General features: G+C 60.7%; 2 protein-coding genes across 3 annotated transcripts in view; one reads left to right on the top strand and one right to left on the bottom strand.

The window, feature by feature from the left end:
* Positions 1–26,340, bottom strand: part of ZDHHC9 (zinc finger DHHC-type palmitoyltransferase 9) — a 40,551-nt gene that overhangs the window by 3,222 nt on the left and 10,989 nt on the right. The window contains exons 2-9 of the mRNA XM_064463520.1: positions 11,395–11,425; positions 10,732–11,005; positions 3,029–3,189; positions 2,297–2,455; positions 1,194–1,331; positions 984–1,037; positions 603–700; positions 329–432 (exon numbers count right to left, since the gene is read on the bottom strand). Coding sequence (XP_064319590.1) covers positions 329–432; positions 603–700; positions 984–1,037; positions 1,194–1,331; positions 2,297–2,455; positions 3,029–3,189; positions 10,732–10,898 — 881 coding nt within the window. The 5' untranslated portion in view covers positions 10,899–11,005; positions 11,395–11,425. The remainder of the gene's footprint in view (positions 1–328; positions 433–602; positions 701–983; positions 1,038–1,193; positions 1,332–2,296; positions 2,456–3,028; positions 3,190–10,731; positions 11,006–11,394; positions 11,426–26,340) is intronic.
* On the top strand, positions 11,823–18,007 carry UTP14A (UTP14A small subunit processome component). Of its 2 annotated transcripts, XM_064463515.1 has the most exons (14): positions 11,835–12,238; positions 12,404–12,474; positions 12,701–12,765; positions 12,938–13,080; positions 13,245–13,400; positions 14,315–14,437; positions 14,520–14,614; positions 14,849–14,972; positions 15,062–15,139; positions 15,602–15,965; positions 16,131–16,516; positions 16,589–16,776; positions 16,848–16,947; positions 17,332–18,007. In XM_064463515.1, exons 1-14 carry the CDS (start codon positions 12,176–12,178, stop codon positions 17,602–17,604), a joined length of 2,229 nt encoding a protein of 742 aa, XP_064319585.1. In that variant the 5' UTR covers positions 11,835–12,175; the 3' UTR covers positions 17,605–18,007. The 2 variants fall into 2 exon arrangements, with proteins under 2 accessions (XP_064319584.1, XP_064319585.1); XM_064463514.1 differs by having other exon boundaries at positions 11,823–12,238; positions 14,318–14,437; positions 15,602–16,516.

Below are 26,340 nucleotides of genomic sequence, written 5' to 3'. Positions count from 1 at the left end.
TCAGAGGGTGGGAGCCTGCCGAAACGAGCGCCGTGGGAAGAGCCTCCGCTCCAAAGGCTGCCCCAGGGAAGGGGAGCCGCTCCTCCACCGGCTTCCCAAGCACATGGTGATAGGGAGCACGTCACAAGCTTGAATCACTGAAGATATGCAAGGAAGGCAACAGAAGACCTTCCTCCCCAGAGCATCCAGCTGTGTCCCAAGTGACCTCAGCACACACAGTGCCGGCAGAAGAGCAGCCAGGTTTTGTACCCAAGTAAGGAGAGCTCCTCAGGGTCCCGCACTCAGCTCTGGGGGAAAAGACTGGCAGGGCTGCCCCTCGAGAGCTTACCTGGGGGGCAGAGGTCCACAGAGCACCTCACAGCAGTTCTTCACTATGTTGCCATGGCTGTAGGGATTCTGCACACGGTTCTTCCCAGTCCAGGACCCCTTAATCTGCAACAGTCAGGGCACAAATTCAGGTCTGCTCCATCGACAGCTGCCCCCCGCCCACGGAGCCCTGCCTCGGCCTGCGGGGCATGTCAGCAAAGTGGACGTGGCCATGACACACCGAGGAAGCGATGAGAAAGGGATATGGTTCAGAGGAACAGAAAGACTCTACTTACGTCCTCGTTGGTTGTCTGATTCAGTGCCACCAGGAAGGTGTGGAACCCAGTTAACCCCACCACCGACCACAGGGTGAAGAAACAGATGAGCACCTCCAGTACAGTGAGAAACAGTTAAGGACTGGGAACAGCCTGGGAACAGCCCCAGCCCACCCAGCTGTGTCACTGCCCCCAGGCACACTTTCCTACCTTCTCTCAGACACAGTTTTCTGCTTTACCCTTCTCCCAAAAGCCACAAAATTGCTCCTTGCTTTGTAATCATGGGGGGAAATACTCTGAAAGGCTCCTCAGAGAAGCCTGAGCATCAAGACTCCAGTCCCTCCATAATGCAGCTCACTAATCCCCAGCTTTGGAGAAGCCAGCCCCTCTGGACTGTGGAAGGATATGTCCCTGGGGTTTCCTTCAACGTGTTCAGAAACCCAATCTTCAGAGATTCTGGCAATACAAAGAGAGAGGTGTTTTTTCCTCTGGAACGTCACACCGAATCCAGTTCCCTTTCCCACTCCATCACTTCTGGGTTCCCAACACCATCTGTATCCCACCCTCACCCTCAGCCAGCCCAGCCATCCACCTCTCTGCAGCCAGACTCACTCAGTGCTACGTAGACTATGTTGAAGGTGAAGATGTAGATGGTGAGGAGTGAGAGCGAGAGGATGAAGAGGTAGAAATAGCGGTAGTTCCTCTTCCCCACGCAGTTGCCCACCCAGGGACAGTGATGGTCGAAGCGCTCTGTGAAAGCGAAGATGGAGATCAGGGCTGCTCTAGCACGGTCCTACCTGCTTCCAGACACTTACTCCTGTGCCCCGAACTAAAACATTTCCAAGGCTGACAAGAACTGCCTGGGCCATCCAGGTCAACCCTCTGCTAACTCAGGGCCCCGTACCACAGCCCCCCTCCAGAAGGGGAGGCCAGGTAAGAAAGGGCAAAACTGTTTTACTAATGAGTGATTTTGCATATTAAGACAGAGTTTAAGAGCTTGGCTCCGTGCATGTCTTCTCTCCCAGAGGCCTGCAGTATAATAGCTTTTACTCAAGCAGCACACGTTAGATGTAGGACCTGGGGGTTCAGAAGTTCTTATCTGACCCATGTGCCACTTTACTCCTACTAGAATAATTAGAAGAGAGGTCAAGGGACTGCATAAACACTCAAAGGTCTGGGAACCTGCAGAGGAGGAGAGGGATCCAAAAGAATGGGACGTCTTCCTTGAGAAGGGGACGCTGAACATGAGCCAATTATGATATGCAAAAGGGCTAAGAGCGCTACTGCCATGCAGCAAGGGGAACAAAAAATGGGGGCAGAATCTCCGTGCTGATGCAGGGAGCTGCCTTCACGAAAGACACGGGTCTCCACTGGAACCCTCCAGCCCAGCAAGGCCAGCAGCTCAGTGAAACTCGAAAAATGGACTGCACATTTACATGGACAAGTTAGACCCATGTTAGACTAGTTATTGCCCAAAAAGTACTGGCAAAGATGAACCATCTGGCTTCAGGTTCTGAGCAAATCTCAAGTTCCTTGAGCTTAAAATGAGGCAGACTGTCCCCGTCTGTTCACAAAAGGCCGTTCTGGACTCGCTCGGCAGGCGAAGCGTGAGACCTGGTACGGAGCGAGACCGGGTGCAGATCTTCACCTCTTGTCTTCCAAAGGCTCTCACCTAACACCCAGGTGCAGGAGCAGGCACGGCCTCTCCTACTCACCCACGCAGTTGTCGCAGATGCTGCAGTGAGAGGCACGGGGCGGACGGAAGATCTTACATGTGTAGCAATACTTCAGCTTCACTATCTGGTTGTTGATCTGGAAGTTTTTAATCCGTGGGGGTGGGCGCTGACCTTGCGGCACGGTCCCGTTGGTGGCCTCTGAGAGAGAGAACCAAGCAGAGATCAGACCTGCTGCTACAACATGACAGGCCTGGAATGACAACTCGCCTCTCTGCTTTTCCTAACAGTGGGATCAGAGCCTGCTGGGTCTAGAGCCAGCGGCTGCGGCTCTGCTCGCACGGTCCAGAGCCAACCTGGCAGCTTGGAGGCAGGAAAAGGGATGCCAGAGCTTTCAGGGGCATATCCAGAGGGGGTGTCACTGTACAGACCCGCATCCACCAAAGTTCCTCTCTACCTGAAGGATGAAGAGGCCCACACCAAGCTTCCTGCACCCCTTCCCAAAAGCAAACTGAGTTTGTATGTACACAGCTACAAGAGAGAAAACAGCACATGAAAAGGTTCCCAGAAAGGGAAGCAGGCACATCGCACCCTCTTTTTGAGACTCAGCCAAGCAGAATTAGCCAGCAGGTGGTAAGATGCCCCATTTGGGGCAATCCTCGCTTTTGGAGGGCCAGCCAGGAAGAAAGGCTCTGCAGAGAACGTAGCCTATAGATACACCAGAAACACAGAGGCTTTTCCAGCCATCACCAGCTCAGCTGGCTCCACACTCACCAATCTCCATCTCGATGAAGGCTGCCTCGTCAGGCAGGGCTCTCGGGATCACCCCGGGATCACTGAAGCTCGTCCGCAGGAGCGTGGCCATGGCGAATAGGAAGAGAACTGCGGCAAACACGGGGATGGCTGGGGACAGCTGGACTGCCAGGTACCGACACCTGCAGAGAAACGTCAGGAGGCGATGAATCAGACCTCCGCAAGGTCCGCCTGAGCCAGGGCCTGAAAGCCTGGCGAGGCATCAGAGTCCAGACTTTTCGGAACACTGGTTACACCTGGAGGAGAGAGGCTGTTCAGCGCTTCCTTCTGATCCCACCACCACAGGGAAACACCCCTGGGACAGCTCTGACGACCAGCCGTGATCAAAGTACCACCATGTTTTTAACCAGCCAGGCACAGCATGCTTTCCAGAGTTTTGTTTCCTGTTCCTGTTCTGCTCAGCGTTACAGGCGATGCTAGAAACGCAGCCAGCCAGGCAGAGGGGTCTTGCCTGGAGGTCACCCGCTGCAGCCAGCTGCCAAGGGACGGGCTGTGCCGCTAGGAGAAGCGCCCAAGGCCTGGTCTGAGAGCCCACCACTGGAGCCTGAGGGCATGGAAGCACATCGGAATGGTGTCCCCTAAACAGGCAGTAGCTTCTAGTACCACAGAAATTACTTTCCAGGGATGAAGTGCATCCCGTGCTTCTCAGGAACGGATTCCCATGGAAGCACAATATTCCTGTGCAACAAGATATCTGTCTTCCTTTGACTTTTCCAAGGTAAGGGACAAAAAGCGCCAAATAAAGTAGAAAGACTCCTGCCTCAAGACAATCCCAGCTTGAGAGAGGAAACACAGCCTACAGTATGTTTGCTTTATGAATACAGAAAGGTCCAACGAGGAATTTACGCTGCTAATCCCGCTGATTAAGGCAGTGCAAAGGCAGGAAGGAGATTAATCTCACTATGCCCATGTCACTTCTGGACACCCGCAGACATGACTCCACGGGCACTGCAGCACTGGCCACGCAGAAGGCACGTACAGAAGACATGGCTTAGAGCCGTACCGGCTGAAAGAAAACATATTTGTACCCTGACTCCTTCAGAAAACACCATTTCTGTTGGGTGAAGTTCCCATACTGAAGCTACAGTATGCTTTGGCCACAACTGCAACACAAAGCGTCCACAGCGATGCACGGGGCCTGTCCCCTAAACCAGCCTTGTTAATTTTAGACACTACAAACTCTGCAGTTACTCGAAACGACACAACCCTTAGTGACGCCCATGTGCAGAGTCCTGCCTACACTTGGACAGCCAGGCCGAGAGGCCAGAGGGCTGAGCTTACCGTCTTTAGGCAGCCTCAGGTAACTTTGCTTTCCCTTTGCCAAGGGCAAAGTCCAGAAAGAGAGTCACAAGTCAGTCAGCAGTTAAGTGGAAACCTTGGATCGCATTTTGGGGAGGAATATGGGTTTATTCTTCTAAAAGCTGGACACAGTCTGTCTCAAAGGGCTGCAGCTTGACCCTTGTCCAGCTGACACGACAGCTTTTGTAATGGTTGTAACAACAAGAACATATTATGGGCTTAAAATATGGATTCATGAACTGTGTTAAAGCTGAGCCGAAACTGTGCCAGAGCTTCCAGCCTCAGATATACACTAACACCTTATAAGTTCCTTCAGCGTACTGTCAGCAAAGAGATTTATTACCTGCAAGCACACGATCCGTGCCGAGTGTACTCTCCCAGGCACGGACCTGAAAGCTTTGCACAGCAGCACTCAAGAATAAGTGGGATCAGACCCCGCAGCAACCGGTGCGGTTCCCACTCAGTCTGCGTATGAGCTCGAGCGTGGGATGCGACTCGCTCCCTGCTGACCACCTCCTACGCACCTTGTAGGGAAACCTGCTCTTTGGGGATGCAGCAAGTCCTGCTGTCCCCAAGGCACTGCAAGAGTAGCCTCAAGACTGATGGCACCACATTGCAGAGCGTGGTGTGGGAACGGGAAGAAGCCTGCAATTTTAGGAGATGAAAGAGAAGAGCGTGCGACCGTCCTCCCCTCTGTGGCAAGAGAAGCAGCACCACGCAGCTGGTATCTGGCCCTTCCACCCGGCTGCCAGCGTGGCACAGGCACAGTGCAGGTTGGGTCCCTGCATCAGGAGGGGAGAGAAGCAATGTCAGACACTCTGCCTGTCTGCCCAGAGGTGGGCGGGGGACAGACGGACAGCGACAAAGCCCCAGAAAACACCAGATGCCTGCTCTCCTGCCTGATGGGGAGAAGATGCCTAGAAACTCACACAAGGAGGTATCAGCCGCCATTCACTGAAGGGCACGAGATGTCTGCTCAGCGAAGCCATTGTCCTGTTGTCATCATCCCTCCAGCACAAAGCAAACATCCAGGCACCGTGCTGGATGCTCAACCCTGTCAGCGGCCTGGAGGCGAGGTGAGAGATGCGCGAGCGAGACAAACCCCCACCGCAATGAAACCACATCCCGAGACCCTGCGCTGGGCCCCCTGCGTGCCTCGCCGCCCTCCCTGCGCTGACGGAGCCTTGCTGTTGGGACAGTGTTTTGGGGAACGTGCCCAGTGCATCTGCCATGGCCCAGAGAGCCAAGTGCCATCCAGAACGGCTGAGCAACAGGTAAGGCCACCGTGCGAGGTTCTGACTTGGCACTCGCTAGCGCTGGGGAGTCTTCAGCCTACGCCTCAACTACGGCGTGATTACGCTCAGCAATTCATTTACAGTGCTAAGTAACAGACATTTTAAAGATCTTTTGTTTGGGAAAGCTGAGAGTCAACAGAGACATACTGTTGGCATGTAAGGACGCTGCTCCTCCTCCACTCCCAGTGCAATATCTGTGTTCTTGAGCATTTTGTCATCTAATAGCAGACAATAACAGCACTATCACAACTCATCATTTGGGGGGGGGCCTGGGGGATGAGAAAGGCTTAAACAAAGAGATCATCAGAACGGGGGGCGGGAGGGGAGCAGCAAGAAGCAGCAGCTGGGAGGTGCCACGAGTTTATGGCGCAAGGACCGATTATTTTGCGACCACTTCGGAAGGTCTGTTGTAACCAGCACATTAAGCAAAGCTCTGGAGGAACGGCAAAACAGACACGCCGGCCCTGATGGAAGCAGACTTCAGCCACAGCCATCAGGCAGCACATCTCACGGCCAGGTCCCTCCAGGGTTCAGCACGAGCTCTACTGTACAATTCATTGACATCTCACTTGCAAATCACCTATTTAACTTCCCTAAACTAACGCGTAACCACACCGTGTACTTGTCCCGAAGGCTCGCGAAGCAAAGTAGTGTCTTTACCAAATGTTTGACCCTCACCAGAGCACTTATAGTCATCTGCATCTCCCAGACCTGGGATGACTTCCAGAAGCTGATGCGCTTGCGGTAAGCGTGGAAGCGTTGCCCTGAAAACCTGGGTAACCACTGCACTGCAATGCTACAAGTTCGGGGCCCTTTCCCAAGCAGCACTCTGGCAGAACTGGAGCTGCAGAAGCTCTGAGAGTACAGAAACTCTCCCTGTCTGTCAACAATGACACAGAAAACACTTGCTAGAGACTCATGTCAAGTGCAGTTCTGCTGCAAGCACGTGCCACGTGCTTCCAACCCAACCGACGCAGCAACTGACTTTAGGCAGGAGACAGAAGCGTTACACCGACGTTGTTGCTCTTTTCCCATCTACGCTCAAGTCTCTGCAAGGGCAAGAGAGCACCCCGAGATCCGCGTGGGGAATGGCGGTGCTACAGGGGACATGCACGCTGCAGGGAGAGCAAAGCTGTCTTCTGAAAAGGAGCCCACAAGAAAAAGGGCGTGCGACTCAAAAACCCGGGAGCAGCCGCTTCATGCAGAAACACGTCTTCCCGAGCAAAAATCAGAGCTGAACTCTGGATACCAACAAGTTTACCTCAGCTGAGAGAAACTATAACTCCTAAAAAGCACTAACTTCTGTGTAAATTTGACAATGCTTGACATAAACCTAACCAGGGGTAAAAGCCCTCTCAGAAGCACCTCTTTTTTAGTGCAAAACCTTGGATCTTTGGGGTTTGGGGAGGCGGGGGAAGAGGAAAGTCACATGATGGGTCAGCATAGGGTTTTTTTCAACTCATCAGAAAACAAAGAAAATTTAATGTCTACATAGCTAAGAAAGTAAGAAAAAAAATAGAGTGATAAATGTGCTTGGTTATTGGAAAAGCAAACAGCAGCCCCTTTCCGCACTCAGGAGCCTGGCATTGCTGGCGCTATCTTGCCTATAACATTTACAAACATTGAACAGTTGTGCTGAAAAGCTGAAGACAAAAGAAACGCAGTTCTCTTGCAGCTGCTTTGAACGGAGAACTCTCACTTCAGGAGGGCCATTACAGACACGCTGGCAAACTGCTATGAGGAAACCCCCAGCAGCCAGAGAGAGGACGCTACGTCCCGTCATCCTCGCTCCCAAATGGGTTTCACTAAGTGCTTTACCTGGGCTTCTCCTCGTGCTGAAACACCACAGACACTGTTGGACAGCTAGGTGCCCTATCACAAAGCTGAGAGATCCAATAAGCGTCTGAAATAATGCCAAGAGGACGTTAAACAGAATTTTATGTGACACATTACGGTCATAGAGCAGCCCCAATTAAATATAGGTCTCGGAACCTGCGGGGACCAGCCTCAGCCCTTGAGCAGCAGGAGCTGCTTTCTGCCAAGGTGGTGGGGAGAAAGGTGCCCTTGGGCAGAGGACTCCGGTCGCCGCAGAGCTCTTCCCCAGGAGCCAGCACAGCTCCACGGCCCTCTGCTTTATCTGGGAGGGAGGAGCCGGATCTCCAGGTACAGCACTAATAGCTCAGTCAGCCCTCTGGGTCCTGTTCACTCGCCGATGAAGATTTACCCGATGCCAGACCACGGCTCTGCGGCCTAGGGGATAAAAACACAAAAATTCCCGCACGTGGGGCTGAGGCAGCTTCAGACCGTTCAACTGGCGACACAGCAGACGAGCCGATGGCATCGGAGCTACGCGGAGGGCGGGAGGGGGGAAATACCACCAGCCGCAGCTCAAACAGAGAGGCTGTCATTTCACGGCTGGGGAGGACTCTTTCAGCGAGGAACGGTGGCGGCAGCTTATCTCATGACGTGCGATGCCAGTCACCGCCAGCTCTCCAGCGACAGCGTTTGTAATCAGAGCCGAGCCAGAGCAGCCTGGAGGGCGAGGATCAAACCCGCACTGGCTCGTATCGCGTAGCGAGACATTTTCTGGCTTCAGGCATCCCCGAGCCTTGTTTAGACAAGGTGTGACTGCGCAAGTGATTCAGCTGAATGAAATAAGCATTCACAACACAGGCACCCCTGCAGTGAGCGTACAAGAATTAAAAGGACTCCTCCACCCACCACAGTCTGCTTCTCTACAAAACCAGATCCTAACAACCCAAATTGTTCCTCCGTAGCACAAACTTTAAGGGGGAAACCACAAATTTCCACGCAAATGCTAAAGAATCTGCCAAAAGCTGAAACAAATGGCTAACACAGCAAAAAGATCAAGGCCGAGACCCTTATGCAGAAGCACCCTAACACAGGCAGCGGGTGTACTGGGCAGGCAGGGCTCTCGAGCAGCCAAGCTGCTCATGGTCTCAGCTTGGTCGGTGAAACAGAGACGTTGTGGAGTGTTTCTGGTTGGGAAGATAACGTTTCATCCCTATCCCAGATTCAAAAACCCCAAACAATTTCAAAACAAACCCGACTCTTTCAAACAGAAAACATTAAGGTGTCGTGCATTGAGAGACTCCAGTGGATATTCTGGATTTTCCCGAACTTTTCCTCATTGCCCCAGTCAAAACCACTCGGCTGATTTAACTAAAATTCAGAGACCATTCTGCTCCCAGCAAAACCTCCCCTGGGCCAGCGGCTCCCGCAGAGACCACCCTCTGGCTCTACGCCGAAGGCACATCCTGCATGTCTCGGTGCAAGCAGGGATGTGAGTGACCCCTCCATGGGCCTCTGCCTCCCGGAGCACGGCATGGGGCTTCTCGAGCAGTTCCAGTCACGTACCCGCTGCGCCCACGGCCAAACTAACCATCACACCGCCAGCTCTGCCGACAGGGCCCAGGACTGGAAAGGCAGCCTCGGTTCGGCCCACGCAGCCACGGCCGGTAGCTGGCGAGGGCAAACACGGCAGAGCGGGATGTAGCTCTGCTCTTCCGCTAAGGACGGGCTCCGCAGGGAGCCGCAGCAATTAATCCCTCGCAATAAGTGTTTCTGGAGCAGTAATAAGTGTTTCTAGAGCAGTAACTCTTATTAATCCTTCCTGCAAGGCAGGAAGTCTTAGCCCCATTTTTGAGATGGGAAAAAACCCAAACAACATAACAAAGAGCGGTGTCATATCATACCTTTGAATGCAGACCGCAGCAGGGGTAATTTGGGCTTTCCACACTCAGGAAGCCCAGCACCTCGCAGTGTAGCTGTACGGCGCCCGCCTCCAAAGCTACACGACGACTGAGCAGAAAAACCAGTCTCATACCTGACCGAGACCCGACGTTAGCCACCTCATTGCTGCCGTTGGACACGGCAAGCCTCGGCAGACTGTTCCAGAAAGCCCCTTCCAAGGCTGCCAGCGATATCAGCTAAGGAGAGGAGCTAGGGAGAGCGATGCCGGGCCAGGGGAAGCCGGGACAAGTTCCCTGGTCTGGGGAAGATGCCTAGGAGGCCAGCATCTGGGCCGAGTGCCTTTCGTGTCTGGAGGAACAGCCAAGGCTTAACCAGCAGGCAGTTTCTTCTGCCTGCTTTCCCAGCTTAAAAAGCTTTTGTGTTACCCAACACCGTTTAGGACCTTCGCCTCCCTACGAACAACGTAAACATGCTGATGGAGCCAGAGGAAGGAAAGTTTCACAGTTGTTTAGCTGATCCAAGCTCATCCTCAAACCAGGCAACAGGGGCAATCCTGCCCCCTCCCCACAACATCAGTGCTTAGGTGAGCACAGGCTTTTTTTCATTTTTGTTTTTGTTTCTTTTTTGTAGGACAAGCCTAAGGCCAGATCAGTCCCCCAACCCAGCTCACAGGGGAGAGCTGTGGGGAGGGGACAGGTCCTGCTCTTTGGGCAGTATCCAAGGCTTTGGCCGCAGGTCTTTAGGCTGCCGGGCTGATCTAAAAGGGTGGCGGGATCCTCTCCAAACACCAGGGCTTCAGCGCACGGGAGCGTCTGCTGTAGTGCAGCACTCTGCAACACCTAGCCAGCAGGCAGCCGCAGGGCAACTTGGACCAGCGCTAAACCCCGGTGCCACCAAGCTCGCTCCTTTTTTTTTCTTTCTGTTAATTCTGCGGCCGGTCGCCCCCCTCCCAGGGCTGAGCCAGGGGCTGCAGGCACACCCAGCGGGCAGGGGTGCGGGCCTTGGCGGGGCCTCGGCTGCGGCAGCAGCGGTGCCCTTGTGCCCCGGCTCTCCCCGGGCGAGGGCCACGCTCCCCAAAGCCCCATCCCTCCCGCTCCAATCCTCCCTCCAGCATCCTCACTCCCTCCCAAGCACCGGCCACGTTCGGGACGAGGGACCGCGGGTCCCAAACGCGCGGAAGCACGACCGGTTGGGGTGGAGAGCTGGGGGAAAGCTCCGGCAGGGCCCGTCCCCCCCCCCCAGAACCCCCAGGGTCACCCTGCAAGGGTGAAGGGGCTGATCCCCCAGGAGAGCCGCGGGGTGCCGGGCAGGGGCCCCGCCGAGCCCCGGGGTCACCGGCCGCCACGGGGAACTCACTCAAAGGCGAAGAAGAGGGCGCAGGTGCCGAGGATGAGGAAGAGCGTCAGGTAGAAGATGCCCTTCTGGCGGGCCATCATGATGCGGCCGTCGCAGCAGAAGGTGTTCCTGCCGGGCAGCTTCTCCCATTTCCGAACCACCTTCTTCCTCGCCACCATCACCGACATGGCGGGGCCGTCACTGGGGCGGCGGCGGCCGCCACACCTCCGGGCGCTGCTCCTCCGCCGCCCGCGCCCGCGGCATCCTCGGGGGCCCCGCGGGGCCGGGCTGGGGGCTGCGGGGAGAGGGAGAGCGCCTCAGCGGCGAGCGGGACGCGGCGGGGCGGCGGCCGGGGCGGCGGGAGCGCGGCGGGGCTCGGCCGGGGGGCGGCGGCCGTCGCCATGGAAACCCCCGCGCCCCGGGAGGGGCGTTGCCATGGAAACCCGCAGGGGGGATCGGGGGCAGCGAAACCCCACGGCCCTGAGGGGAGCGGCCGATGCGGGGGGAGGAGGGGGGGCGGGAGGGTGGCCCCGCACGGGCCCCACCGGGACGGGACGGGACAGGGCGGGACAAGGCGGGGCAGCCCCCGCCCCGCGACCGCGCCAGGACCCGAGACCGGGAGGGGAGGGGAGGGTACGGGAAGGGAGGGCAGGGCCCCGCGCCGCCGCCGCCACCGGCGCTCACCCGGTGCCGGTAGCGCCGGTCGCGCCGGGCCAGGCCGATCGCTCCCTCAGCGCGGCGGGAGGGGGCGGGAGGGGCCGCCACGCCCCGCCCCGCCCCACCGACGAGGAGGATCCGTGGCGGCCATTGGCCCCTTTCATCCCGTCGCCCCGCCCCCCCGCTCCTCGCCTTTCTATTGGGCGCCCGCGACGTCACTCGGCCGGCGGCTCCCTCCGCCCCGGTGCGGACAAGGGGAGGCGGGGAGGAGGGCGGGGCCGCCCCGGGGCTTGGCACGTGGCCGGGGGCGGGGCGCGGAGGCGCCGGGGGTGGGGGGGCTCCGGGGCACCGAGCGGGGGGGCTCGGGGGCCATGGCAGGCAGGGTGGGGCCCGGCGCTTCCAGCCCCAGTGCGGGGAGCGGGGCCTGCTCCCGCGGGGGCTGCTGTGGAGACGGGTGGCGGCGGGGGGAACAGCTCGGTGTGCCGCTCCCCGGCCAGGCCCTGCCCACGGCTCCGCCAGCAGGGGACACCCGCGACACCCGGGACATCCGTGACCCGCGCCGCGCTCACCGCCCGCCAAACCCCATAAAAATAATGAAACGCTCCCAAAAACCCCGCGGCCCCTCGTGCTCGGGGCGCGGCCCCAACCCCCGCCCGCCGGGCCCCGCTGCCTCGGCAACCGTGACGTCAGGCAGGGAGGGCGGAAGCGCGGCGGGCGGTGGCGGCAGACCCGGGCGGAAGCGGAGCGCTTTACGGCAGGTTGCGCGATAGCGGCGCGGCGCTTTCCGGCTGTCCCGGCGTGGGGCACCATGGCGGAGGAGTGGTTGGGCGTGGAGGCGGCGGCGAGCGGCGGCGAGAGTGAGGAGGAGGAGGTGAGCGGGGCTGGGCTGCGCTGCGCTCCCCCGGCCGCTCCGGGCCGAGCTCTGGGCGCTCCGCTGTCCCGGGGCGGGCGGGAGCCGGGGAGCGGGGCGAGGCCGGGCACCGGTGGGTCACCGGGAAGCAAAGGCTGGGCTCTAACCGCGTGTGTTGTGTGCCAGGGGCAGGAGGATGGCGAGAGGCGGCACCGGCAGCTCCTGGAGGCGGTCAGCTCCCTCTCCGGACGGCGGCGGTGAGTGGGGGATGTCCGGGGGGCTCCTGCGGCCTGGCCCCGGGGCTCCCGCGGCAAGTCACGCCCTGTTTCCTCCCCGTTACCCCCGAGCGAGGGGCGGGCGGGAGGGCGCTGGGGTCCCCTTCTCCCGGCACCAGCTCCCCTGCCTCTGCTGCGGCAGCTGCTTGGAGGAGAAGCACACGAGGGGCGCCCCGGTAGCCCTTCGGCTTACCTTCTTTCCTCGCAGGCAGAAGCTGGCGGAGCGCACGGAGGCAAGCGTGCAGGTGTCCGAGTTCAACGTCAGCTGCGAAGGTGAGATCCCCTGCGGGCTGGGCTGGGCAGGGCAGAGCTCTGTCCTCTCGGCTGGGGCGGCGCTGGCGGCTCAGGAATCGTCGTGCCGGCCCGGGGTTGCTGGGCCAAGTGCAGCTGCGGCCCCTTGGGTGGGTGATGCCACCCCTGCGCTGATGTGTGGGACCTTGTGTAGGTGCCGGGGAGAAGCTGGTTCTGTCTGAGCTCCTGCAGCCCATCCGTCCTAAATCCGCCCTCAGCAGTGTGAAGAAAGAGCTGACCAGAGTGAAGCAGAAAAAGGCTGTGGAGCTGCCACTCAGCAAAGAGGAGGCAAAGCGGGTGAGTGGGCTTGTGCGGGTGCCAGAGGGAAATTCTGGCCTTACGGGGCAGTCAAGCTGAGCCCCTGCGTGCCCGTCTCTCCTCTCCGATGCCAACTGGCTTTTCTCGTTCTTTACATCAGACTTTCTCTACTCACCTTCTTCCCTCCTCGCCGATGCCTGCAGGTCGTCAGAGAAGCTGCCTACGTCAGGACCTCTAAGGACGTGGGCAAGTGGCAGCAGGTAGTTTTGCAGAACCGACGAGCAGAGCAGCTGGTTTTCCCTCTGAAGCAGGAGATTGCTACAGTCGTCCCTCTGGAGCAAGTGGCTTCAGGATGGAAGGTGAGTGCTGTCATTTGGTCTCGGGGGGCAGCTGGGGCAGCTCGGCATCTCCTGGCTGCGCTGGGAGGAGTGAGGAAGGCTCAGCCTGTAGCCGAGGCCCTGGGCAGATGCACACAGAGCTTGGGAAGATTAAAAGGGAAGTCTTCTGTGTTCTTCGCGCATAGCAGATGCATAAGTGCTCCCTGGCTGGGTAAGGCCTGAGTGGAGGATTTGGAGCCTGCTCTGTCCCCTCTCCTCTTCTTAGCCTTTCAGCCCTAGGCACATGGGCCGTGTCTGCCATTCCCCGGTCCCTGGGCTGAGCCAGGTGCCTGCGGTAGCCCTCAGCTGCTTGTGCTGAGGCAGAGGGGGTGTTGGTTTGCCAAAGCTTGTGTGTCTGTAAATCTTCATTATGGAAGAAGCGTGCTTTTTGGGTTTGAACTCAAGTTGCAGTGGGGGTTGTGCTGCTGGCAGGAGGGTTGCTGTCATCCCTGCGAGCTCCCCCAGCCGTCCAGATGCTCAGGTGGGAGACAGCCCTTGCCAAGCTCCTGATGTACCCAGCACTCGCCTCCATCTGCCCAGTGGTCCCTCTCCCGTTTTGGTGGGACGTGGTGTTGGTGGCCTGGAACTTCTGCCACGCTTCTTACCCAGTCAGCGCTGCCCGTCAACTGTGAGCCTGTTTCTCTACCCTGGGAGGAATTCTGCCCACCCTCACCTGGCGCGATGGCTGGGAGGGTGCCCAGGCGGGCCCACAGCGAGCCTTGGGCTGTTGTGTGGTACCCATGAGCAGGGCTGTGACCCCAGCCACTGGGAGGAGGGGGGGCTTCTCTGGGCCCTCCCATGAGCCTGCCCAGGTCACCAGACAGGATGGAGACATCTAGGGGAGCATCAGCTCTTGCAGTTCTCATCGTACTCTTGCTGTGCCTGTTCTGTCCCAGCAGGCCCGAACTCCCCTGGAGCAGGAGATCTTTGGACTGCTCTACAAGACGCAGAAGCCCATCACAGACCCGCTCCTGACGCCAGAGGAGACGGCCTCGCTGCAGGCAATGAGCCTGGAGGAGGTGAGTGCTTTTCCCACCCACCATGCCCTGGCTCGGGAGGCCTCTTCCTTGGCGCTTGCCCTCACTTGGTGCTCCTTGTCAGGCCCGGCGGCGGCGGGCAGAGCTACAGAAGGCTCGGGCAATGCAGTCCTACTATGAAGCCAAGGCTCGGCGAGAGAAGAAGATCAAGAGCAAGAAGTAAGGCTCTGCCATCCCTGGGCTCGGTGTGGTGGGAGAGGGCTGGGTCGTGGCCTTGGTGCTGGAGCCAGCCCTGCCCAGCGTGTGGGTATGGCCAAAGCACAGAGGAAGGCAGAGAGGCCCTCCCTGCCTGGGACCTGCAGTGCGTCGGGCAGCCTCCCGCCCAAACCAGCGCTGCATTCCCAAAGGCCACCCCAGCACCTCACCCCCTGGCTCTGCGCCCTTGGGCTGCAGGTACCATCGCGTGCTGAAAAAAAGCAAGAGACGCAAGGCCTTGAAGGAGTTTGAGCTGCTGCATAAGTCGGACCCTGAGGCTGCCTTGGCGAAGCTGGAGGAGCTGGAGCAGCTCAGGATGCAGGTGCTGCTTTTGCACTTCTCCGCCACCACTTGGGAAGTCCCTGCTCACGAGGGTGCTCTTCCTGATGCTTCTCTTCCTCTTCCCCCCAGGAGCGGATGAGTCTTAAGCACCAGAACAAGGGAAAATGGGCCCGCTCCAGGGCCATTATGGCTAAGTATGACCTGGAGGTGAGATCATAGAATCGCACAACAGTTTGGGTTGGGAGGGACCTTTGCAGACCACCCCGTCCAACCCCTGTGCCGTGGGCAGGGACAGCTTTCACTGGGTGAGGTTGCTCAAAGCCCCGTCCACCCTGACCTTGGACACTTCCAGGGTTGGGGCGTCTACAGCTTCTCTGGGCAGCCTGCTCCAGCGTCTCACCACCCTCGTGGAAAAGCATTTCTTCCTTATGTCCAACGTAAACCTGCCCGCTTTTAGTTTAAGCCCATTGTTGCCCCTTGTCCTGTTGATACAGGCCCTGGTAAAAGTCTCTTTCTCTTTCTGTCTGTCTTAGGAAGGCTCTTATATATTGAAAGGCCACAATAAGGTCTCCAGTGCAGGTTGGGGAAGGGGGAGACAGCTGAGGAGGGGCAAGGAAGGTGGGCATGTTGTCTCTTGCCTGCATTAGAAACTTCTCAATCCCCTCCCAGGCCCGCAAGGCCATGCAGGAGCAGCTGGCCAAGAACAAGGAGCTGATGCAGAAGGTGCGGGTGGAGCTGCCCAAGGAGGAGCCGGGTGACGTGCCTGAGGAGGACCTCGCGTCGGTGACCGTCCCCACCCTCCCTGCGGGTGCCAGCGAAACTAATCCTTGGATGCTGGGCAAGCCCAGCAGCCCAGCCGAGGAGCCTGAGGTGCAGGAGGGTCTTGGAGACGTTGCAGTGCCAGGTGCTGCAGAGTGCAAGGAGGAGATGGAGAAGGAAGAGGAGGAGATGTCGGAGGAGGAAGCTCTGCTACAAGACTTTGCACAGAAACGGCACGCGCGGCAGCAGCGGGCAGGAAGCCCCGAGGGACAAGGTGAGGGGCTCGCAGCCCCGGGCAGTGTGGGTCCGGTGTGCTGCAGGGGTGGGCAAACAAAGGGGGGTCCTGGGGGCTGTTTTCTGCCCAGTCTCACACAGCTGTCCTGCTCTCTCCCTCCCTGCTCTCACGGGCGCTGTTTCTCACCTGTCACTTCATGTGTAGGTGCTGATGAGACGGAGGCAGTCCCTGAACTGCCGGGGGACGGCCCCATCCAGCCCGTCTGTGCCGAGGAGCAGGCGAGCACAGGGATCGAGCAGCCTTCCCAGGCCCAGGAGGAGATCCTGCTGTCGGAGCAGCTGGGCCGGGTGCGGACGATGGAGGACGTCGAGGCTCTGGCCTCAGGGGAGCCTGTGGAAGAGCAGGAGAAGCCAGCAGCTGCAAGAGCAGAGAAGCAAGTGCAGCAGCAGCAGGAGGAGAGCAGAGCTAGTGGGGGCAGGCGTGCCAGGAAACCACCAGCCAAGAAGAAGATCATTAGCCTGCAGGCCATGCTGTCTGGGAAGACCCAGGAGGTTCAGTTCTCCAGCCTACCTGTGGTCGTCGAGGAGGAGGTGAGCAGGACAGGCCTGCCCCTTGGTCCCAGGGCAAGGCTGGCTGCAGGGGACTGACTCTCCTCTCTGCAGGACGGTGGCATCGACCAGAGAGGGGTGATCACAGAGGCCTTTGCCGGGGATGATGTGGTTGCCGACTTCCGCCGGGAGAAGCGCAAAGCAGAGCAGGCTGCGAAGCCGCAGCCGGTGAACCTGGTGCTGCCGGGCTGGGGCGAGTGGGCAGGCACAGGGCTGAAGCCCAGCGCCAAGAAAATAAAACGGTAAGTGAGGAAGAGCTGCAGCACCATGCCTCAGCCTGGCACTGGGGCTGACAGCTTCGCTTGCCCGGCAGGTTCCTGCTCAAGCCGCCCCCGGCGCCTCCCAGGAAGGACCAGCACTTGCCCCACGTCATCCTGAGCGAGCGGCGCAACATCCACGCGGCAGCACATCAGGTGGGCGACGCCTGGCCTCGGCGAGCAGCAGCAGCGAGCGCTCCAGCACCCGGGCCGGCCCAGAGCCTTCCGTGATCCATTCGCAAAACATCCTGAACCCCTGCCCCTAATCGCTGCCCAGCCACTTAGTTTCCAGCTTTGACAACCCAGAGGCCAGCAGGGTGGTGGAGGGAGGAGGAAGTTACAGGACCGCTCCCGTGGCGGCGGCTGCTGTGCCAGCCGTCGTAGGAGAGGGGATGGAGGGAGGGGGTCGGGGAGGCTGGAAGCAGAGCGTGAGCGGGTCCTGGACGAGTGGGAATCGGTGGCAGCATGGGATGAACACAGCCCCCGGCGTGCTGGGCCGGGTCCCTGGGGGAGTTAACCCGCTGTGCTGTTTCCCTGCAGGTCAGCGAGCTGCCCTTCCCCTTTGAGAGGCACCAGCAGTTTGAGCAGAGCATCCGGACGCCCGTGGGCGCCACGTGGAACACGCAGCGTGCCTTCCAGAAGCTGACAGCCCCCCGCGTCGTTACCCGGGCGGGCCACATCATCCAGCCCATCTCTGCCGAGGACGTCCCCGACATGGGCACCGCAGCTGGCAGCGGAGCCAAGCCAGCGCTAGAAATTGCGCCCCAGCGGCAAGAGCAGCCCTTTCGCCGCCCGCGCAAGAGAGCGCGGTAGCTCCGTGCCCGTGCGTTTCTGGCGCTCGGACTGGGGCGGGCGCAGGAGCCCGGAGAGCCTCCTGGCTCTGTCCAGTACCTTCTACCGCTTCCCCCACAATAAAACTCCCGGCCGCCTCGCCGGCGCAGCCTGCGCGGCTGTGCCCTCGCAGCGCCCCGGGGACGGGACAGCTGGTGCCCTCCTGCCTGTCCTTGGGGCCCCGCGCGGGGCCGGGCGCTCTGGCCTGGTGTAACGTGAACGGCGGCTCGCTGCGGGTCAGGCCTGGGAGGTGCCGCTCGGGGCCCGGAGTGTGGCGAGGGGGTGGAGCAGCCGCCAGCGCTCGCCTGGGTTTCCCCTCCCCTGTGTTTTTTTGCCTTTCATACCCCCGGGTTTTTTATGTACAATATAACTTTTATGTATAATTTTTTTTTTTTTTGGAAACGAGGCTTTTTCGCAGCCTGCTGCGCTGAGCTGAGCCACGGGGCCCCGCTCCTCAGGTCCACCTGCAGCTCCAGAGTAACTTCTGCCCAGCTCTAATAAGCCCGATTAGCTGGAAAACGGGTCTGCAGGGTGGTGCCGCTGTTCCGCACATGCCGGGCGCTGGCTCGGCCCCCACGCAGCCACCCTGCCCTCTTCCTGCCCACCTCTGCCTCTTCCTGCTGCTGAGCCCTGCCCACCCCTCGGAGGGTGACGGCAGGGTGCTCCCTGCGTCCAGCACCAGCGCAGGGACGGGACGGAGCCCTGTGGTGAAACAGAAGCGGGCAGGGATCCCTCCGGGCCTCGCTTCCCACGTGTGCTGCGCTCCGGCCAGCTGGAGAAACGCTCCCCAGCCTGAGCGAAGGAGCTGGAGCTGCTGCTGTTCCTGGGAAACACGTCCCTCGTGCCAGGGATGCCTTGTCCCACGTTGGCACCACAGCCTGCCCGGGGCAGCGGCCAGGGCGGGTCCCAGGGCTGCTGCCTGTCCCCTGGGGCTGCCAGGGTCACCCTTCTCCCCTGGGAAAAAGGGGGTTTGTCCTGTGGGGCTGGGGCATAGGCACCCACGGGGTTGGGAGCGGGTTCCCTCTGCCTCCCCGAATCCCACTCCAAAACCACACAGGGCTCTTCTGCGCTGGGTGCTGGCGCTGGTCGGGGGGCTGCGGGGCTGGGTGCTGCCTGGGCCGTGACCTTGCAGGCACCCAGCCTGGCTGGCGCTGGCCTCCTGCAGCGCCCTGGGGTGGCCAGATAGCGCTCGCCTGCGATGGGGCTGTGGTTGCGTTGCATGAATTTACCCTGGGTTTAAAAAAAAAAAAAAAAAAAAAAAGGAAAGGAAGCGGAGAGCGCTTCCGTGCCGTGACACTGGGGAGCCCCTCGCTGGGCTGGTGGCCCCAGCTCGGAGCCCAGCTTCCCTCTGCCCTGCCTGCCCCAAAAGCCATGGGAAACCTTCATGCCCAGCCCCTGGGGATGTCATAGAGGAGTAGGGGGGATTTCTTGTTTGTTTTAGTAAAAGCCGAAGCGCCCTGAAGCCGGGCACAGGCAGTGCCTGATGTGGGGTGGGTGCAGCCCCTCTGCCTGTGCCTCTGTGTGCTGCAGCCAGCCCCGGGCTCCCCTGCAGGTTTGCTGGGCCAGCCGGATCCCTGCGGCACCACCGTCCCTGTCCCTCTTCATGGGGGCCCTCCCTTATCTTCCCTGACCCGGGACTCTGCCTGCTCCATCCCAGTGCAGGGGTGCCTGGCTGGGTGCCGCTCCCAGCCCTGGGATGCTCAGAGGGTACCTGGGGTGGGAAAGGTCTTGGGAAACCTCAAGGCCCAACGCGGGTCAGAGCAGAGCTGGGTCCTCCGAGTGGCGTCCTGCTGTTTGTCTGCAAGGATGGCGAGCCTCATGTGTCTCTCTGCCCTCTGTCCCCACGTTCTACCCGCCCCATGGCAAAGCCCCATCCAGGCTTTTGCTGTCCCCCGCGCCCCTGAGGAAGGGCTGCACAGCACAGCCCGGCAGGGTCTGGCTGTGCCCCGAGCTGGGCTGGGACCTCCTCAGCTGCCCCAGAGCAGGAGCGATGCTCCCCGCCGGGGCCGGGGCGATGGTGGCACAAGGGCAGTCCTTTTCTGGGGTGCTGATCCCGTGGAGGAGTGAGGCCACCAGGTCTGGGACCAGCTCAGGCCGCAGGTGACGGCTGTCGCAGGCTGGGACCAGCTGAAGCAGTGAGTGGGACTTGCCGACACGCGACCCCTCGGTCCGGAGGCTGCCTTGTGCTGAATTTTGGCTGGTGGGTCCTGCAGCGTGAGCGTGGCCGATGCTCAGCCAGCGCTGAGAGGGGACGGCTTCAAACCACAGAGCTGGATGTGCCTCGTCCTGCGAGGAAGGGCAGCGCTGGGCTGGACTGGGCTTGAACTGGGCTTCCAGTATCCAGAGGTGCTTCAAAAATAAATGCAGAAAGCATCCGTGTGAGCTGCTGGGGATGAGTTAGAGGGACCCAGATGCAGGGCATCACTGGTGCTGCCGTGCCGGCCCCTCCGGGCTGCCAGGCCAGCTCGTCCACTCCGGCACAGGCTCCTCCGGAGCTGCCGCGCTCCCGCATCAAGGGCAATGGTTGCCCCTCCAATCTCCCTGCAGAAATAAAATCGCTGGGCATAGGGAAGTCAGTGCTTGGGATTTTTTAAATTAAAAACCAATTCCAGGTCTGCAAAGCACTGCAGGAACAGGGAGTGCCGGGGATGCCCTCTGGCAGCTCCCAGGACAGCGGGGAGGTGGGGAAGAGGAGCCGCGGCTGGGGGAGCCCCTTGCAGGGTGGCTGTTGCTCACCAGTGGGGCGGAAACGAGGCAGGGAGCCCCACGGGGGTCCCTGGTGCCGAGAAAGCGCTGCTGTGGGCTGGGCACCAGCTCCTCATGGAGACTTCCCTGGCCTCATCCTTGCCCTTCCCATGGCATGCTCCAGCCCAGGTTGCCTCCCGGCACGGCAGCAGGGCCAGACTCCGGCTGCCGCGCGAGGGGTGAGTCATTGGGTACCAGGAGCTCCGGTGCTGGGGAAAAAACTCCCCCTCCTCAACAGCCACCTCCTCGGCTGCACGGTAACCTCCGGGGAGCCACAGTGCGAGCGTGCATGCCTTCCCCCGGCCGCACGAGCGCCGTGTCCCTTGAGAGAGCTGCGAGCGGCTGCAGTTTGCTCTTACTGGCCTACTTTCTGGGCTACGTCAAAGCCGGGCTTACAGAGCCGGGAGCCTCGGCGAGGGCGGCCGAGCGGCTCCCGGTGCCAGCAGGAAGCGGCGGCTAATCCCGGCCGTGAGCGGCGGCGGCAGCTCCTGGGCTGGGCAGCCCAGCCCGGCCGGCACCCGTGGGTGCTCGGCTTGGGAGGAGCCGGCAGCAGTCGTGGGCAGCGGGTCAGGGACGGTCAGCGCCGTGGCGGGGCTGTGCCTCTCCTGCTGTGGCGTGCCGGGGCTGGGTGCCGTGCCGAGGAAGCGGCACAGCCTCCGCTGGCGTCCCCCTGAGCTGCCCTGGGGTGGGGGCCTGGCCGGGCTCCTCCGCCCACCGTCCTGGGAGACTGGCGGGAGCTGAATGAAAGTAAAAGGCAGATTTAAAATCAACAAATAAAAGGCTTTTGGTGGTTGTATTTTTGTGTGTTCTTTTTTTGTTTTTGGTTTTGTTTTGTTTTGTTTTGTTTTTTAAATGCAGGCTATAAATAACCTGTAAAATATTTCATCTGGGCTATTTCTGAGGGTGAAATCTTGGCCTTCTGGCCTCACGTGCTGCGGGATGTAAGTGCGAGCACTGGGGCCATCATGGGGCCCTCCTGGCCATCAGGGGGGTCCTGCACCCTCACTTACTGCGGTCAGGGGATTTCTCTGTCCCTGAACGCCTCCAGCCCCCACAGCGTAAGGAATGGCCCTCCCCAGCATGGGCCTGGCCGAGCCCTGAGGTGGGAGTGGGGGTGAGCCCCCCCCAGAACACAATGGAGGCGGGAGGCTGTGTTTGGCACAGTGCGGAGAGGATGGGGCAGGAGAGGCAGATTTTGTGTTGGTATTTTAGGCACAGGGGCACCCCCCCAATTTCCCTGTCCCTCCTGCTCCCGTGCCAGGGATGGGGGTGGCCTGCGCTCCGCTCCCTGCTCCCCTGGGCCCCTTCGGCCTTGGAGGTTGGTCAGGCTCCCCTCCATCACCCCACAGCCAGGGGCACCCTGGACACTCCCAACCCTCCCGCCGTGGGCACCCGGTGCCCGGCCGGCGCATCCCGGCCTGCACAGCCGCCGCAGCCGCGTTTCCGTGGAGATGGCATCTCCCGAGCCCGCACAGCCTGAGCGGGAGGGTTTCCATGGAGATGCCGTATCCAGCACGGCACAACCTGAGCAAGAGATTTCCGCCGAGATGCTGTAGCCGGGACCCTTGTACCCGCAGTGGGGCCATTCCCGCGGAGAGGGGCGGCCAGGCCCCGCGGGGGGTCCCTGAGCGGCACGCTGTAGCACCCAGCTGCTTCCCACCCCTGGTTCAGCACCGGGCGTGGGGCACTGGGCAGCCACCAGCTTTGAACAGTCTCCGGGGCTTGGAGCAGCCGCCAGCCTTGTCACCTGTCCAGGGTGGAGATGCGGTCACTTGGGTCACGCTGTAATGTCACATCCTGGGTCCCCTGGAGGTGACAGGTCCCTGCCTGCCCCCAGCTGCCGGGGGAGGAGGGGGGGAAAGGCCCCATATCCCCCTGATGACTTTGTCCCAGCTGCCGCCCCGCAGCTCCCACAGCGATGTGCTGGGCACTTCGGGGCCTGGAAGAGATGTCAGGGCCTCCGAGCAGGGAGCGGGACACCACCCTGGGCCCCCACAGCTGGGGACACCAGGTAGCCAAGCCCTGAACCAGCAGCATCCTGGAGCTGGGGGATGCCTGGCTGGGCCCCAGCAGAACCACAGAACCAAAAATGTCCTGGGGGGGAGGAATGAGGGTCCCCGAGGGAGAGGCTTGAGGCAAAGCCGGGGGGGCGAGCGGGGGCTGTTCAGACAGATGTCCTCATGGCAGGCGGCTGCATGGTACGTGTATCCTGGCCGGTGCTACAAAAGCAGCTTTCATTTAAACGCAGCTACCGCAGAGGTCGCAGTCATTCGTTCCGCACACAGCGAAATCCTGATTAAGAGCAAGCCCGAGCTGCAAAGACAAGGAGCAAGAAGCACGGAAGCGCCGCTGGGACACACTCGCGCCCGCTCCTTGCTCCTCGCCTGCAGGAGACGCGGGGCTGGCTCAGCCCACGCCACCACCCCTCCCTGCCTCGGCCCCCTCTGCGCTCCCCGCTCCACTGCCTCCGCTCCCTGCCGGACCTTCCTCCGGCTGCCCACGTCCTGCCCCAGCCCAAGGCCAGCCCAGAGCCTCCGCGGGTTTTGCTCACTCGCACGAGCTGCGGCAGCCGGGTCCTCCCCGCGTCCCCGCGCGGAGTGTGGCTGCCCTCGCCGCTGCGGCTCGGCGGTGGGGAGCTGCAACCGGGAGCTGGGGGCCGATGCCTGTGGCTGGGCATCGGTGGCTGCTCCAGCCTTCAGCTCCTGGGGGGCCACAGGCCCCCGCACAGCCTGGCCATCCCTGGGGCTGCCGGCAGTGCTTTCACCGTCTCCAGGCATGGGCTGTCAGCGCTGTGGTCAAAGACTGGCTCTCTTTGTCTCCGGTTACAATTAAGAGCCCTCAGCAGCTCCCAAAGCTGGACCTGGGGGGCTCGGGGCTGGAGGACGGGCCATAAAGGAGCCGGAGGTCCAGTGCGGCAGCCCCGGGGCAGCAGGGGAACAGGGGCAGGCCCAGCTCTGCCCGCAGCAAGCCGTCCTCCGGACCCTCCTGCCGCGCGGTCCTCAGAAAGGGGCTGGAGGGGAGACAGGGCTCCTGCGGGCACCCCTCCCGCCCCTGCTAGCCACGCTGGGGTCCTCACCTGTTTTCTGGGTCTCCCCAGGCACCCCAAGCTCTGCTCACCCACTGCATCCTTCTCCCCTCCATCCCTTTGCCCTGCCTGCCCTTGCCCAAGCTGCCAGGTCTTCCCTCTGCTCCCAGGCACAGCACGGTCCCTCCCCACCTTATCCCCCTGATCCCAAAATCTTGCCCGTCAGTGGTGCCCTCCCAGCCCAGGGCTTCTCCTGGGGATGCTGCGCATGGACTGATGACTCCCGGCTGCACCGCTCACCGGCGGCGATGCCTCATTTCTCCACGCTTCTCCAGCCATCATGGAGGCGAGTCCCAAAAAAGCCCTCTGGAGCATGTGGGGAGGAAGGGGCCAGCCCTGAGCTCCTCGTGGTGCCCACAGAAGGTCCAAGGTAAAGCAACCCAAAGCCTAAAGCAATGAAACCCCTTCCCAATGCAGAAGCAGCACTGCTTTGCCCCAGTGGCTGGGTTCAAAATATCAGTCTCCGAGCTCGTAACGAAGAGATGCAGCTTCTCACGTGGGAGGTGGGACTCCACCGCACGTCCCTCCTTAGTTCCCACTGCAAGCCCCTTTGGGGAGCTGGGGGAAGAGGAAGAGGCACAGCACAACAGTGGGCAGCAGCCTGGCCCATCGCATCCCCAGCAGGACACGTGGCCTTCCTGCCCCCCGCCTCTGTCCCCCAGGCATGAGCAGGCAGGCAGGGAAGGCGGCTGCTCCGGCGAAGTTGTCATCTTTCAGCTGCACCTTCAAACGTGCTGCAGAAGTGTTTGTCGTTGGAGCGCGGATGGCCCATGGAAAGCGGGAAGACCAGGTCTGTAGTTAGAGGTGACACCTCTCATCGGTGTTGCTCCATCGGTAAAACCCAGCTGAGCTGTCTGTCCACCACGGACAGAGCAGCACACAGGCTCCTTCGAGCAGAAGGAAGATCCCAAGAAACCCAGAGACCACCAGACCCCGTGGCAATGGACCCCATCTGTGCTAAAGGGAAACCGCCCCTGGCCTCAGGGCTGGTTCCTTGGCCACAACTCCACCTCCCCAGCAATGCCCAGAGCTCTGGAGCTGGGATGTCCAATGCAGGACCAGCCTGGAGACAAGAAGGTCGTGGGGTGGACAGCTGGACATGGCATCATGGCAAGCACCACCCCCATCACTCTTCTCCTGGCACCGGGAGCAACAAGCCACCCCCACCGCCAGCAGCTGCCACCACCCTTGCGGGAGGAGAAGGCTCCGGGGTGCCCCGCTGAGCTGGAGAGATGCGTTTGCATCTCCTGGCCCACCAGCCCGGCTGGAGAGGTGGAGAGCTGCTCAGGGATGGGCAGAGAGACTGAAACAGTCCCGAGCAGGGTTTGAGGGATGCCCACCCACGGCCTGGCGGCGAGCGGAGTGTGCCATGTGCCAGTGGTGTTGCTGCGGCCAGTGCTGGGCTGGGTGCGTTCACCAAGGCAATTCTGTTTGTGGCTTGGGAAGGGGGGAGTAATGCGGATCCTGCCCAAAAACCAGAGGGAAGGGGTGAAATAAATAATAAAAAAGGAACAAAATGAAGCAATAACAGCAAAAGCAGCAGCAACATCGGCTGCAGGCCAGGTCAGAGCTGAGTGCTCGAGCCCCGACAGCTCACGGGACGGCGGTGGGCAGAGGACACACAGCCCTTGTGTCCGGGGACCACCCTGAGCACTCGGACAGCTCTCGAGTGCCATCGGACCCATGGAGTTTGGCAGGAGTCCTGCTGCCTGGGCAGGCAGCGCGGAGGAAACGCTGAGGCAAGGCAGCAGCCCCGGGCTGCCCACCACTTCCCGTGGCCGGGCGGGCTCCTGGGGGATGTGTCCCCGAGATGGAGGCGAGTTCAAACGAGCCTCCAGCTCCACCCGCAGCAGGCAGCCTGGCTTTTTTTTTCTGTTGAGGGATTACTGGTGGGTCTTCCTGATTGCATTTTTGCAGTGCATATCGCTAGGTAATTCACGTTGGCCTTCCTGCCAGTCAGCCCCTGATGGGTGTCTGATCAACCACACTCCTTGATGAGGGATGCTCCTTATTCCCCAGACTCTCCCGTTTCCCCGGAAGGCTGACATGAGAGCCACAGAATTTTTCAGCACCATCCCCTGGGTGCAGGTTGCCCCTTCCTGAAGATGTTAAATTGTTAGCAGGGTCTCATTCGAGCCGGAAGGAGCAGAGTGGCATTAAAGGACGTGATGGTGGGATGCAGAGCCCTCCCGGCTGGCACCATGCATCCCCGAGTGCAATTCCTGCAGGGATGGGGCGAGGCCAGCTGCAGGATGAGGCCATTACTCAAACCGTCTGTTTTTAATTGCACCAGGATGCAAATAAGGTAGGTCCTTATAAACCCAGGGCCGGCCGCCTGCCTGTTGCAGGCTGTGCCAGCCCAGCTTCCTAACCATCCACCCAGCCTCCAAAACGCCTCTCTGAGCACCTTCTCTGCCCACAGCCCGGCCACAGGCAACAGGTAGGAGAAGGTACAGATGTAACGGGGGAGAAAGCAAGTAATTCCCCTCTGCAGGAAGAATTTCCTCCCTCCCAGCCTTTCTTGGCTTAGCCCTTGCTCCCTGCCTTCCCCTAGCGCTGGCAGACCCTTGCATTTCACCAGACCTTGCCCCAACCCGCACGCCCTGCACGCTCAGCACCATCCCCTTGCGGACCCATGCCCTGAACCGCTCCCAGAGCGCGTCCGCATCCCCAAAGGGGCAACGCGCCGTCTCCTGCCCGAGGCTGCTGCGGCCTTTCTGGCAAGAAAAAGAGCTCGGTCTCTCTGCAAGGCATGTTTTCCCCTTCGCAGGCAGAGGGAAGGTTTGGTGCTGCGGCCGCGGAGGGTGCTCCCGGCAGCGGCAGGTGACACCAGGGTGTGGTGCCACCCGAGAAGTGCCAGCTGGGGGGACCCCACGGTTGCCTGTGCC

Source organism: Phalacrocorax carbo, chromosome 11, assembly GCF_963921805.1.
Source record: "Phalacrocorax carbo chromosome 11, bPhaCar2.1, whole genome shotgun sequence".
Classification (NCBI taxonomy): Eukaryota; Metazoa; Chordata; class Aves; order Suliformes; family Phalacrocoracidae; genus Phalacrocorax; species Phalacrocorax carbo.
The sequence above is the reverse complement of the archived record's forward strand: the minus strand, read 5'-3'. Positions and strand labels throughout refer to the sequence as shown.